This window comes from Budorcas taxicolor, chromosome 11 (assembly GCF_023091745.1).
Source record: "Budorcas taxicolor isolate Tak-1 chromosome 11, Takin1.1, whole genome shotgun sequence".
In the NCBI taxonomy this organism is placed as follows: domain Eukaryota; kingdom Metazoa; phylum Chordata; class Mammalia; order Artiodactyla; family Bovidae; genus Budorcas; species Budorcas taxicolor.
Window position 1 is genome coordinate 84,333,736 of NC_068920.1, and position 15,575 is coordinate 84,349,310.

The window sequence follows — 15,575 nt, forward strand, 5'->3', positions numbered from 1 at the left end:
GAAGGGTCTCTCTGAACTCCCTAGGTGCTGCGGAGGAAGGAATCCTTGGAATTTCCTGAGTATCCCAGGCTGGAGGTCTCCCCTTACCCTACTTCCTCGGAACCAGTTTCAAGTCCCAAATCCTGGGCCCTTAGGGAGTCCACCGCGCAAGCGCAGGCACCCGTCCCCCGCGAGGCGAACGGAATCCGAGGCTAAGGCAAGGTGAGAGGGAAGGGTCCGCGAGACCCCGCCTCCGGGTCGTCACGTGGGAGGCGGGGTCGGAAGCGTGACAGCGTGCGCGGGGGCGGGGCTACCACTGCGCGCGGGCGCGGGGGCGGGACGCGGCGCGGCGCTCACGGCTGCTGTCTGGGACCGAGGCAGGGCAGGCGGCGGAGCGGCGCGGCTCTCAACCTGACGGGGAAGTGGTCCCGGCGGCCGCGGCTGACTGCCCCGGGGCGCACGGGCCGACGGACTACGGAGGCGGGAGCCGAGCCGCGCGTCCGAGAGAGCGAGCGGGTCAGGCTCAGCGTCGACCACCCTAGTCGGTCCGCTGAATGAAGTGCCCGCCCCGCTGAGCCCGGAGCCCGGCGCTTTCCCCGCAAGATGGACGGTTTCGCCGGCAGCCTCGGTGAGTGCGGCTGGGAGTCCTTCCTCTCCTGCGCAGGGTGGGAACCTTGTTCCCTGCACACGCAGCCCGGGCCTGCTCTCCACCCTGCCCCTCGGGATGGCAGCAGTTCCACTGCACATGTTTCCCTCGAGCCTGCCGCCCCTCTCCGGGCTCCGGTGAACTCGGAACCCCTCCCCCAAGCCAGCCCTCCTCAGCAAGACCCTCCTTTCCTCCCAGCGTCCCCGTCAGTGCGGGGCGCTTCTTCCCCGAAGTGGGAACCTCTTCTTTCATAGAGGCCGCCCTAAAGCTGTTGCGCCCCCCCGCCATACACTCACGGCTCCCCCCACCTTCAAGATTAGGACACCTCTTTCTCAAACCTGAATCTCTTCTGGGTACAACACTCCTCCCCGGTCTTACATACCGAGCTCTCTTTCAGGGTGGGGACATCCCTTACCCACGCACAGGCTCCCTTTTAGGGAAGGGACCCCCATTCCCTCCCTCCTCCTCAAGCCTTCACTTTAAATTTGGAGTCGTCTTTTAAGTATCTCTCGGGGTAACTGACAACTTCCCCTCACTCCCTCCACTTCTCTGAACGTTTCGTAGTGGTGGAGAGATCCAGTAGCGCTGAAGCATCATTTGCCTAATACAGGAAAGGAAGAGGTGCATCTGTGTTGGGGGACCCTCTTTAAGAGGGGAGTGAACGCAGAAGTCTGCGTGCTGGCTCTGCAAGCATGCTGGGGAGAAGTAGTCCTGCCCCATGAATCCATAGGAAAGGGGGCCTCTGTCAGGGAAAGAAAGGATTCTCCATTTTTGGAATATGTTGTCTTTGTGGAATGGAGAAAGGGAAGTAGGCTGAAGTATTGTTGCAGTGTTCCCTTTCACCCGAATAAAGGTAGTAAATTTTGTAACTGGTTAAGAGAATCGGAACTCGTGGCTGGTACTCAGAGCCATATAATCTGTGTCTGGAATTACTATTCTTTGAGGCTGTTGGAATTTGGTTACTGTAAAGATTGAGCTCAACTGTTATGATGGTGAGACAAACAGTTTCTGCTTTGGCTGATAAGGCAGTTATGTGATACCTGCTCCTGGATTGGTATATTGAGTATTTGACGCTTTTCTTTTCGTTTCTTGATAATAAATTCCTAGTTGGTTAGTGTTCATGGATCAACGCATGGGCCGGCCATAGGCCATAGTTTATTCATACATGTTGAGATCAACTTTTTTTTAATATAAAAAAGTATATTTAAGAACAGTGGACCTACTATAGGTATTAAATAGTAAAAACCGTAATTTTGGCTACGACTTTATTTGGGAAAAACACATACTTTCTTTGGGAAACACATACTAGAGAGTGGAAATCCTAAAATAGGAGGCAACTGAGTGTTACTCTTTCCTCCCCAAAGGCACCTGTTGTCCATTATCTAACCTTTGATGTCTTATAATTCCTTTCATTGTGAAGTTGTTTCGTTCTTGGGCTCCTTTTAAAGAGGTATCAGCTTTTCACTGCCCCGCCCCCCCTTTTTTTAAGCCATATGCCTGTGTCTGGATTTATTCCCTAATCATATTGGACTGAAAGACTTGTCCTTTATGTTCACAAAGAGGTGATCATATACTTGGGCAAGAAACTGAGTGTTGCGGGATGTTGTGCGGCTGAGGTATCTGCTCTGCTGGCTCCTCAGCCTGTAGGAATGGTGGGATCACTGCTCAAATTAGAATCAGCTTTTACTTCTGGCTGTTGGTTTGTGGACTTCGAAGGCTTGCCAAAACTTCATCTTCTGTAAGCGTTTTGTGGGAGTCATTCTCACTAATTGGGTGCACTTAAGTTTTTTTTGAAAGTGGATATGCGTTTTTAAACAACTATCCCTTCTTACACTGTTCATAAGGTAGGAGAGACTGAAAGAGAAGTTTTAGTTGGGGCTCCCACTTTCATAAAGAATGTTATAACTGACTGTGATGTTAAATTTTGTATTTATTTAAGTTTTTTTATTCATTTAGTACCACCCTTGGGTGACACCTTGAGACTTTTCCCTTGTTTAAGTATGATGTTGATCAGGAGCAGAAGAGATGCTTATATTTAAAGAGAGGAACCTATGTCAGCTGGGAGGGAAAGAAATGGTTCCTGGCAGTATTTTTGGAGCTGCTCCTGATGAAGATACTTCTCAGCAGGAGATTTGTGCTTTCTCTTTCTGTCCCCCTTTGAAAGAGTAAAACTAGGCCCCATCTTAATTGAAACCTTAAAGGATTGGGAGTGGGGGAAGGGTAAAGCTGGTATATTTTACTGGTAGTCTTTAAACATAGTTTTACCCAACTCTAGCCAAATCGCTTGTTTCTATTCCCTTCAGTTCGTTAGTCTAGTACTTGGAGTTACGCTGATCTTTATTTTACCTTCAAGAGAGCCATGAATGTAAAGGCAAGCTCTTGTATTCTAGTAGATGTTTAAAAACTTTTTTTAACCAAACAAGAATTCAAAACATGTGAACTTCTTCTGGGGTCATGAGTATTAAAGTATTTATTCTCAAGGAAGTGTATGTGTCATTTTATATACTGTATGACTTCTTGAAAATAAAGAAAACTACGTTTTTATAAGCAGAAAAGCTGAGTGCTTTGTAAACTGATTCTAGAAAAGCTGATTATTTAAGGGAATGTTATGATGCATCATTTTGTTAAGTGAAAACAAAAATTCAGACTGTACCATTGATTGTTGAGTGTTTAGATAAGGAAAACACTTACGTGCATTTTCTGAGATGTCTAATGGCAATTAAAACTGTGTAATGATTTTGAAATCATTGAGAGGAATATTAGATGCTAGTCTGTGTTATATGTGCCATATTGAAATTGTGTACCTGTTGTATTTCTTTTGTTTTGTAAATACATTTAAAACAAGGAAAGGATGCTTTTATTCTCTGTAGCTGATGAATTTCCGGCAGTTGGACTGGCAGGTGTTTGTACTTTTTCCTTTAAGTATAGTATCTTTTAGTTCACAAATTATTGTAATACAAAAAAGCAGCACATTAGCAACAATTTTTTTTTTAATTAATGAGGGGGAAATACTCACTAATTAATTGTCTTAATGTCCTGCCTCCAGATCAGTATATATGAATATACACACATACCCGTACAAAACATGTATATAGTAAACATTTTAAATTTCAGGTCTGTGTGCAGAAGTGGCAAACTGTTGACAGAGCTTTTCGTGCTGATTTTCATAAGGCATAGGTTAGGTGCGTTTCATGCCTAGTTTCTTCAGCATCTCTTTTTCATAATAAAGGTTTTAATTTTAAAACTTGTCTTGGAAATAGCCTCAGGTTTAGTCAGTGTTTATGCCTTAAAGAAAGCATATTGTTAACCACATCAGTTTTAACTTTTTCTGCTCCAAAGATTAAAAACAAAACTCCCAAACTTCTTTTTAAAGAAAAATTGTAATGAATTAAATTATAGGGTTAGTATGAGAAATGTAACATTCTTCAGTGCAGTAATAATATGCTTCAGTTTATCAGATACATGAAAAAAACAATTTTTAACATAATATTAGAACTTATCATTTCTTATCTCATATATACTCTTGCTTTCTTAAAGGAACAGTGTAGTGTAAGATTTTTAAATATTAATCAAGTATTCTTTATTCATATAAAAGTGTTTCTCATGTAGTAACATGACTTGTGGAATTTTTCCTTAGCTTTTAATTTCTTTAATGGCTGTCTCTTGAAGGGCTTGAGGTGGGTTTACATTATAATATGACATGAGTAGTAACTCTTCAATGGTTACTACAGCATCTATAACATGAGTTAGAGTATTTCTTAACATGTACCCATTTTATGACATGCTTCTTGCCCTTCAGGAGCTTACTATCTGGTTTTAAATAGGTATCTAGAGGTGTTTAATCCTAAGTAAAGGACCAGAAGTGGGAGTTGAAGGGGAAGGCACCATTTAGAAGGCAATGCTGTGTATCAAGCACATAACTTCTAAGAGATGACATTTGGAGATTACTGAAATTATCCTCAATAGAGTGTGGCTTTTTAAAACCGTGAAATAACTTATTTAGAAGTCCAAATATTAGGGAATGATAACTACTAGCTGTTTTTTTGCTTTGTATTTAAGTTTCAATAGCATGTAGGACAAGTAATGTATTAATTATATATATAGGATATTTATATATATATATATAGCATGTAAAACCTCAGTGTTTGTTTATAAGAAATATTGCAGTAACATTTTGATTTAAAAATAGATGGATTCTAAAGCTTTTTTAAAGTTTAAGGAGATAATCTACTTCCCAAATCTGTAGTATATTTTTACGTCTGTGTGTGATATCTTGTCCTATAGCTGTAGCTGTCATAGACTGGTATAATGCCTTACCTTTGCATATTGCTTTATAGTTTACAAAACTTCATCTCATTTAATCTACACACTAACCTTGAGAGAGAAGAAATTATTTCCCCATTTTTAGATGAAGAAAATAAAGCTCAAGGAGTTTGCAGTTTTTTGAAAAGACTTCAAATCCAGATTTTTCTTTTCCCTTCCTCCTTTTTCTGGTGTGGGGGTGCAGAGCCTGATTTGTAAGGTTTGTATCCAATGAGAACACAATACAAATGAAGGGAAAAAAAACTTTTATTCCTAGTTTATTTGTATTCAGCTGACGTTAACATGTTGATGTACACGTTTTTAGTCTTTTCCTGTGCTTTTTATACACAGTTAAAATTATACTATAGATATAATTTTGCATTCTGGTTTTCTCATTAGATTCTAACCATTTTTTTCACTTGAACTCAGATTTTTTTGATGGGACCCAGTGTTCTTTTCCTTATCCTGTTACTGACTCTTCATAACCCACTTGCATGCCGATTCTAATGTACTTGGATATGAACTGTTCTTCCTCTAAATCAACTTCTTAATTTTTTGCTGTATCACCCAGCCTTAAAATGTTTGACTCTTGGCCATTTTTGCCTACCACATTAAAATCTCTTCTAAGACTTATCAATTCTTGTCACCTTTTCACATCCCATACTTTCCTTTTCTGACACCACATTTGAAGGCCTTATGGTTCTGTGTTTGCATTATTGCATAGCCTCAAGAATCTCTATTTGTCTATAATTTGTTTTGTAAGGGGTGGGAGAGGGAGGACCTTTTCCAGATTGCTTCATTGCCTCAATGACTAAATTCAAGCACCTTAGCCTTGCTGTCAAGATCCTCCATTATCTCTTTCTACTGTCTTAACATGATCTGGCCTAAATGACCTATTTCTTTTCCCCCGTATTTGATTGGCAGTTTTTCATCCCTGTGTCTGTTCTGTCTTGAAGTACCCTTCAAGGCCCAACTCAAATATTGTTTCTTTTCTGAACTCTCTTCTTTCTTCTCTTTCATTCCCAACTCATAGTACCCACCCTTGAACTTTTAACACAGGAACGTTTTTAGGGCACTTACCACAGAATATTTCTTCTCAAAAGGTAGAAGTAATTATTACAAGTCCTAAAATTACTGTAAGTCTTACTTCTACAGCCAGATTATAAACCTGCTGAAAGGCTGACACTCATGTGTTTTTGAAATCTCATAGCAGAGCAGGGGCGATTTCATGATCCTGTGAAATTGGGGGGAAATTACTGGGGAACCAGTATATAACTGGCAACGTACAACCTTTGCCCTTACCATCATTTCTTAAAAAAATGATAACTTGAAGACCAAAAAATTACCATACACAAGGTCAGAGTAGAATCCTTAAAAAAATTAAATAACTCTTTATGTTCTTGTTTTTTTTTGTTCTTATTTCTCCTGAAATAAATGAAAACTTTCTCCCAACTTTGTTGAAAATTTAATAAAGAACTGTATCTCAGGTTCTAGGGTAGTGTTTTTCAAGTGGAGGTTTTGTGAATCACTTTTTAAGGATTTAGAAGTCAGTTTATTGAGGGTCAAGATGAATATTTTTAAAAAATGAGAAAGAGACGGAAAGGAAAAAAATTCTAAAATATTAGTGCTTTGCATGATATTGCTTCAAGAAACTCTCAATTTCATATAAATATGTTTGCCTTAGATTGAAGAATAAAATTTATTTTATGGGGGGGTCACAATTCAGATGAAAGATATGTTTTTAATGGCTGTTACTCCCTATCTTTGAAAGACAAGGTGCTACGGCTGACATATATGAAAATGTGGATGAACAATCAGAAGTAGGAGTTATAATGAATTGTGCTGTTTCTGAAAAGTTTTTCAATTCAGTCACGTCCAACTTTTGACTCTAAATATAATGATTATACCATAGTTACCATCAGTAGCAGCAGAAGTATATCTTTAGTTCTAGAATCAGTTCAGGCAAACTCCATATGTAGAAATGTGGTTTTATAAAACTGATAAGCTAGGGTATTATACTTACTTTGCAGAAGGATTCACCATATTGGTGTTTTTTTTTTTTCTCAGCTTTCCTGATGGATTTGTGTCTTGACTGTCTCTCCACTTCATTAGCTTTTCAGAATCTATCCAATCTTTAAGGCATGGCTCAGGTACACTTGTCTTTTTCTGGAAGCTATACCTGATTATTCTAGTCTTGCACTCAAACCATTGCCCTGTAGAGCTCCTAAGGTCAAGGAGACCAAGTGTGTATACCTTAGGGATCTGGGAGTATAGCCAGAAGTTATCTACTTAAACATTCATGTGATTATTTTGCAACCATTTTAATAAAGGTTAGTTGAGACAGGAATCATTGATACATGCTAAATCTATGGGACATTTTTGATGAGGAGCAGAATGTTTCAGTTCAGTTCACTCACTCAATCATGTCTGACTCTTTGTGACCCCATGGACTACAGCACGCCAGGCTTCCCTGTCCATCACCAACTCCTAGAGCTTACTCAAACTCATGTGCATAGAGTCAGTGATGCCATCCAGCCATCTCATCCTCTGTCGTCCCCTTCTCCTTCCAGCTTCAATCTTTCCCAGCATCAGAGTCTTTCCCAATGAGTCAGTCCTTCGCATCATGTGGCCAAAGTATTGAAGTTTCAGCTTCAGCATCAGCCCTTCTGATGAATATTCAGGACTGATTTCCTTTAGGACGGACTGGTTGGATCTCCTTGCAGTCCAAGGGACTCAAGAGTCTTCTCCAGCACCACAGTTCAAAAGCATCAATTCTTCAGCCCTCAGCTTTCTTTATAGTCCAACTCTCACATCCATACATGACTACTGGAAAAACCATTGTTTTGACTAGACAGACCTTTGTTGGCAGAGTAGTCTCTGCTTTTTAATATGCTGTCTAGGCTGGTCATGGTTTTTCTTCCAAGGAGCAAGTGTTTTTTAATTTCGTGGCTGCAGTCACCATCTGCAGTGATTTTGGAGCCGCCAAAATAAAGTCTCTCACTGTTTCCACTCTTTCCCCATCTATTTGCCATGAAGTGATGGGACCAGATGCCATGATCTTAGTTTTCTGAATGTTGAGTTTTAAGATTACTTTTTCACTCTCACTTTCATCAAGAGGCTCTTTAGTTCTTCACTTTCTGCCATAAGGGTGGTGTGATCTGCATATCTGAGGTTATTGATATTTCTCCTGGCAATCTTGGTTCCAGCTTGTGCTTCATCCAGCCCAGCATTTTGCATGATGTACTCTGCATATAAGTTAAATAAGCAGGGTGACGTGTACAGCCTTGATGTACTCCTTTCCGTATTTGGAACCAGTCTGTTGTTCCATGTCCAGTTCTAACTGTTGCTTCTTGACCTGCATACAGATTTCTCAAGAGGCAGGTAAGGTGGTCTGGTATTCCCATCTTTCTAAGAACTTTCCACAGAATGTTTGCATGGTCTTAAATATCTCTCCATACATTGCATATTAGTTAGAAGGAGAAAAAATAGTAACTTTATACAGTGATGAAATCAGACAACACCTTGAGTGCATGATCAAAATAAATAGCACCAGTGGACATTGTGTGCCTCTGAATATGATGCCCTGCAAAGAGCACATCACTTAGGTAGTTCTCCAGTGAGGAATGCATAACCTGGATGTAATCATGAGGCCATATTGGACTTCAGTTGGGGAACATCCTGTTTTATAAAAGGGTAGGTGGGAGACTGTACTCTTTAATGTTAATGTTACAAAGACAAAGAAAGGCTGTGGCAGTGTTTCAGATTAAAGGATACTGAAGAGACATGACATCTCTTCGTGGTACCTGATCCTAGAATAGATCTTGTATTAGAGGGGAAGACGCTGTAAAGGATATTATTGGATCACTTGGCAAAATTGGATTATAGGTGGTAGGTAACATAAAGGTATGGCGTCAGTGTTGAACTTTCTAAAGTTGGTAACCTAAGGTTATAGAAAATAATATTTATATTCTTAGGAAATACACGCTGAACTTTTTTTTAGGAATAAAGGGCCATGATACATAACTACTCTCAAATGGTTCAGAAAAAATTAGGTATATATGTTGTATACACACACACACATATACATATACAGCTGTATTTATGTGTATATGTATTTGTGTTTGTATTAGGAGGAGGGAGGGTGGAAGGATGCTCCTGTGCAATAATGCAGATGAATAAAATGTTAACAGTAAATGAATTAACAGTAAAACTGTACAGGTGTTTTGTACTGTTCTTGTTCTTACAGCTTTTCTGTAAGTTTGAAATTATTTTTAAATGAAAAGTTTTAAAATCATACGACTTTGCATTAAACTCCATAATATAGAATTTTAAAAGTAAAGAAATATCTCCTCTCCCAGAAAATTCCAGGCGAACTCTTGGGATAAAACTGTGGCTCCAAGAATGTGTTCCATGTATATCATGTGGTTTCCCTTTATCCCTAGGCCTCGGTTTGAGAAGCATGCCTCTGGGCCAGAGGCAGCTGCGGTTCAAATTTAGTCAGCAGACATGTTTTGTTTGGCCTTTTTGAGTGTGTTAAAAACTGGGAAATTTCACATAAAAATCTGCATCTTTGGTTTCTCTTGAAAAAATGGGATGATCTTGCCATTGGGTTGCGTTCCAGATGATCTGTATACTCACTGAGTAGTTTGTCAGGTAAATAGCCTCAGCCCTGCCTTATGGCTAGCTTGTTTCAAGTAAAACCTGGCCCCTATAGGCTGTGTTCACAGCCTTTCTCTCAGGGATCCCCAAACTCTGGGCTGCTCACTGGTACCTTCTGTCAGATCAGCGACAACATTAGACTAGAAATAAAGTGCAAGGACGTCCCTGGCGGTCCAGTGGGTAACACTCTGTACTCCGGATGCAGTGGGAACTAGATCCCGCATGCCGCAGCTGAGACCTGGCATGGCCAAATAAGTAATTTAAAAAAAAAATGCAATAAAGTGCACAGTGAATGTAAATGTGCTTGAATCATCCCCAAATCATCTCTCCCACCCCAGGTCCATGGAAAAATTGTCTTCCAGAAAATTGGTCCCCCCAGAAAGTTCGGGACTGCTGCAGCTTTCCCAGGAGATGCTGGGGTATCTTCTTTGTGCTTGTAGTAATTTGAGAATTAAGTTGTTAAAATGATGCCCTGACACTTGCTAACATTCAAGTGTATGTCTCCTATAAACAAGGACATTCTCCTACATAACCGTACTACAGTGAGGAGAATCAGGAAATGAATATTGATACGTTGCTACTGTGTCACCCTCAAACCCATTCATGTTTTGCTAATTGTTTTAATAATGTCTTCTTTAGTGAATAACCAGAATCAAATGTATTTACCGATAGTTGTCGTGTCTCTTTAGTCCCTTTGAATCTGGAGCAGTTCGTCTTTCCTTGGGTTTCATAAACTCGATGCTCTGCAAGATAATAGGCCGCGTGTTTTGTAGAATGTCCTTAAGTGATGTTTCCTCCTGACTGGATTCAAGTTCTGTATCTTTGGCACAGAAGTCACAGAGGTGAGCTGTGTTTGTCTCATTGCATCCTGTCAGGTGGCACACAGTTTTGATTTGTCCCATTACTGATGACATCCATTTTGACCCTTTGATTAGGGTGGGGTCTGCCAGGCCTTTCCATTGTAAAGTTACTTTTTCTAAAAACTTTGTAATTAGTATTTTGTAAGAGGTGCTTTGAAATTTTGTAAATATTCCATTCCTCATCAGACCTTCACATTGCTGGTTTACTTAATATATCTGTATGAAATCAGCTGTCTTATTTCTTTTCCAGTGGGTTATAATCCATTATTGCTTATATATCGATGCACATTCTTCATGGTTCTTGTAATTTTGGAACCATGTAGCAGCATATCTTACACTTAAGAATTACGTTGAGCACGTGGACTAGACCATTCGTATAGGTTAGTTTGAAGGAATTTGCTGTAAGTGGGAAGCCATACAGGGCGTTTGTTACTATTATGTTTCTGTATTTAAATAATCAGCAGTTATTGAGAGCGAGATACTGTTATGTGGTGTGTGTGTTCGGGGTGAAGGAGAATATAGTTAAGCAGCAAAGTCAACCATTTTTTTCCCCTTTAAATATTGTGATCATCTTTCCTTCTCAGAGAGTATAAATATAAACTTTAATGGATCATATTCCATTGTTTGGACATCTGATCTGCTTAAGCTGTGTATATAGAACATAATTTAACGTATTCTAGATGACTGATGGTTGTGATGAGCATTCGACGTGATTCTGTGCTGTGATACGGTGGTGCTTCTGAGAGCTGTTTGTGTAGAACTGTTTCCTCCATACACCAGATGACACTGAACAGTTACAACTGCCCTGCCTGCTCCTGCCATTTAGTGTTGGTGTGCTTTACCCTTTGCTCTGTTTTTATATGTTAAAGCGTCTCACCCGTAATATTTGAGTTTATATATCTTGAAAGATGATTCTTCTCTTATTGTTAGACCGACAGTTTGACAGTAATTTCTTCTGGGGATGGGAATTGCACTGTGAGGCATATGGGATCTTAGTTCCCCAACCAGGGATCCAACCTATGCCCCCTGCGTTGGAAGCTCAGAGTCTTAACACCAGGAAAGTCCAGACAGTAGTGTCATTTTTCAGTGGTTTGTTTAAATCAGGGTTTAAACAGGATCATACATTGCATTTGGTTGCTATGTCTCTTTTAATCTATAATGTATATTTTCCTTCCCTTTTTTCCCCCTAGTTTACTAAAGAAACTAGACCTTTCTTCCTGTAGTTAAATTAACATGAGTACAGATTGTATCTTTTGTTTTTTTTAAGCTTGTTTCTTTGTTTTGTCTGTCCTTTAATAGACACTTACAGTTATTTATTTATTTGATGTATTTTGATCTGCTGCCATTACTCTTCTAAATTTTGGTGCTTAGATTTTCCTGTTTTGACCTGTCAGAGCATTTTCACATTGCTTCTTGAGTCCTGATCCTGGTGCTTTGTCAGCTTCATTGCTTTCTGATAAGATGCTCAGACTTTACACTTGTACTCCCTGCTCCATTTTTACAGTCAACTGTTATTCTAAGAAGTTGTGGTTCCTTTTGGTAGAAAATGGTACTCTAGGCTCTAGAGGTGGCTTGTTGTTACTAGATTGGTTATTGTTTCTAATCCAGCCTTTTTTTTGATTTCCAATTTTAAATTTGCTGTCGACTAGGAAGCCAGATAACAAAGCTGTTTTGACTTATAACAACTGTTTTGCCTTACAACAACTTTGGTTGTTTCGGGTCTCAAAAAAGAACCCAGGAATCATGACCTGTGCCTTTTGAAATTATATGGTATAGCACTTACAGGGACAGAATCGTACCTAATAAATATTTCTAATATTGGTAATATGTGACTAAATAATGTCAGATGTTCCTCAGGATAAAATGATAAACTGCATCTTCTCACCCTAAGGGTCCACTTTTATTTTTCCCCTAACAGTTTTATTTCTTAGTTTTCGGCGGTGCTGAGTCTCTGTTGCCGCACAGGCTTTCCCCGAGCTGCAGCGTGTGGGCTGCTCACTGCTGTGGCTTCTCTGGTTGCGCAGCGTGGGCTCTGGGCATGTGGGCTTCAGCTGTGGCTTCCCGGCTCTGGAGCACAGGCTTAAGAGTTGTGGCTTGCGAGTTTAGTTGCCCCTAGGCTTGTGGGATCTCTGAATCTCAGAGCAAACCCGTGTCTCCTGCATTGGCGGGCTGATTCTTTACCACTGAGCCACCACTGAAGCCTTCTAAATGAGGCCTTTAATAAAATACCTGCGCTTTTAGTTTATAAACTTGATGTGTACATGTTTTAAATTATAGACCACTTATGTTCCCTATATCCTCATTTTTAAGGTTATCTTTTGTTTCTTTTGTTTTTCTTTTAGGATAAATCTCTGAGTTAATGAGCTGTTAGTATCTTGAGAGTCAAATTATGCTATATCAATATTTGTCATATTCCATAATAAGAATGTACTTCTTTTCCTTTTAAAAAATTTTTTCCAGAGAATGTACCTTTTCTGACTTTTCAGAATGGATGACTTCCTAAGGTTGAGATGACTTGCTGTTGTAAAACAAAACTGTTCAGTTTTGATACCTGACTTTTTTTTCCTAAAGTCATTTTTCACTCTTGTATGTAACTTCTTATGGTGATTTTTAAGTGACATGTCAGAGAAAATGACAAAATTTGTTTGTGTTTTTCTTTGAGGCATTTGTTCCAGAAAAGTGCCATAACTGACTTCTGTTGATGAGTGGGAGATTTTTTTTTTTTAAACTTTGGAGGATATCCTGTTTTCAGTTTAGTTGGGGCATAGCCTTTGACTTTCTTTGACTGCTTTGAGTACCTCTTGGCATTCATCTTATTTTTTTAATCCTCTCCAATTATAATTAGTGAGGATTTTTTTTTTTGGGGCACAAACAATATTTTCTTGATTTTTAGGATCTACTATTGTGGATCATATAAGATGTAACATATTGGGGAACAAAGTTTAGAATAAAGAGAATGACCAGGAAAGTAACCCGTTTTTGACTTCTTTTCTTGAAATCTTTGTGAGTATTCTTGAGTGAAATTTAATGATTATAGACATACTGTGAAACTCCTTATCTTGGTTCATTGGTGCATACTGTAATGGGGCTAAGGTTATAGGTTTGAGTTTCATATAAGCCACTTATTTGCGTGTGTTTCCTGGTCATAAACACATTCATTAAGTAAATAGCTTTTGATTAGCTTCTTTGGGTCACACTCTGTGCTAAGTGCAGTGGGAAATTGGTGAATGAGACTCTCGAAATCCCTGCTCTCATGAAGCTTATAATTCTGTGGGGGATTCAGGCAGTATTTATTCAGGAAATATTTATTGAATGCTTGGTATGTGCTCAGCACTCTTCCAGCTATAAACATAGTTCTTATGGAGCTTATGATGTTGGCTTTTAAAATACAGAGTAACAAGAATTGTGATGGTGAAGTATGGGACGCTTTGGAAACCAAGGAAGGCTACCTTAAACTTCCGCCTTCCAGCCTTTTCTGTTTTATTCAAATGCTTGCTTAGTTTTGGGTGTAAGCAGGTCACAGTAGCCTTCCCAGCTCATGAAAATGGCTTAAAGGAATGGCATTTACTTTTTTTTCTTCCTGCTCCCATATACTTGAGAAGATGGTAAACTACCAGCAGAGCTCACTTTGGTTGCCGTTTTCATCCTATGCAGAGACCATTGTCAGCTTCGCTCTCCTGGTGTCGTCCTAACTTAAGTCAGTGATTCAGTGACTTCCATCCTCTCTGTTATCTGTGTAAGTGGTGCTTTCCTGAGATACTTGCTTTTTCTGTGCTTTGTTGGAGTATGAGTCCTGTGATTAAGTCTGTGGTCTTTGATATACTTGCTTTAGGAAATAATCATTGAGGCAGTAGTGTATGGACTACATCTCAAGAAATTTGGTTTCACATGGCTAACTTTTTGAAAGGAAGCAGCAGAGCAGAGGCACTAGCATTTTTTCAGCTGTGAATTAGGAAGCATGTCAGATGCTTTCCATAAACTAATAACTAAATGGCAAAGAAGATTGTTAATGGCAGTTAAAAAAAAAATACCCTCGGGTAACTTTTAACTAGATTGAGTAAAACTGAACTTGTTATTACAACCCTACATATGAGGGCGATGATTATAGTAGTATCTGTTAGACTTTTGGTGACTGAAATGAACTATTGCTGCTAGTATGAAAATCTAATAATTGAGCAAATATTTATTCACCAAGTGCCATGTGCCAGGAATTGTTTTCATACTGGGAATATATCAGTGAAGAAAAGAAACAAAAATTCCTACTAAAGCATATACTATAGTGAAGGGAGATAGACAGTAAACAGTTTTCATTTAATTATTCTCTCTTAGGATATGATTCCTGCATTATCTATTATAAACATAGTGTCCTTTTTTTCATATAATAGATGGTGATAGAGCTTGTGTGGTCTTTGGTTTTGTGAGATAAGCTTAGAGAAAAGTAATCTTGGGGAATGCAAAAACATATAGGTAAAATATTGACTGTGCTTGTCTACTGTCATTGAGCATCTTAGTCACTGTATCTGATCATATGACAGTTTTGAATAGTATATGTACTTCTTAGATGTCCATACTCAGACTCTTAATTTTTTTGTTTCATATTTAAAGTTTTATTGTTTACTATAGTACTTTTATATGTTTGGATATATATTCCCTTGACTTGTAATATTTTTTTCTTGTGGAAAAATGTGATCATATTTCTCTAAAATCATTTGCTTCCTCTAGGTTAGTTACTGTAGATCACTGTTTGTCAACCTGGATTCGGGACCCCTATTCAGTTCCTAAGGAGGATTCCCAGGATGCTGTGGAGCTCTCCAGACAGCTGTCTGTGGGTGGTAGTGAGAGTGCAGGCAAGCAGTGGGTTGTGTGGCCAGGGTGAGGTCACCTCTTTTACCTTCTGGCCCTCCTTCTTTCCGGACTTTAACACCTACTTTGGTACTTAAAGCAGTTTGGGTTCTATGCTGTGTTCTGAACAGTTGTTTAGTAGTAGTACCCATAAGATGATGTTAGATGTGTTTTGGATGGAACTCACGGGGGTGTGACTATGTCACAGCAACAACAAAGAAGTTGTTTCAGTAGTTTGAAAAGCGTTGGTATAGTTTTAAGTGTTCTGACCCACTATAGGCAACCGT

The 15,575-nt window shown here is 39.4% G+C and overlaps 1 protein-coding gene across 1 annotated transcript in view; it reads left to right on the forward strand.

Moving 5' to 3' along the window:
- Positions 1-488: 488 nt before the first annotated feature.
- The window catches only part of EML4 (EMAP like 4), a 145,992-nt gene continuing 130,905 nt past the window's right edge, over positions 489-15,575 (forward strand). The window contains exon 1 of the mRNA XM_052647931.1: positions 489-607. Coding sequence (XP_052503891.1) covers positions 583-607 — 25 coding nt within the window. The 5' untranslated portion in view covers positions 489-582. The remainder of the gene's footprint in view (positions 608-15,575) is intronic.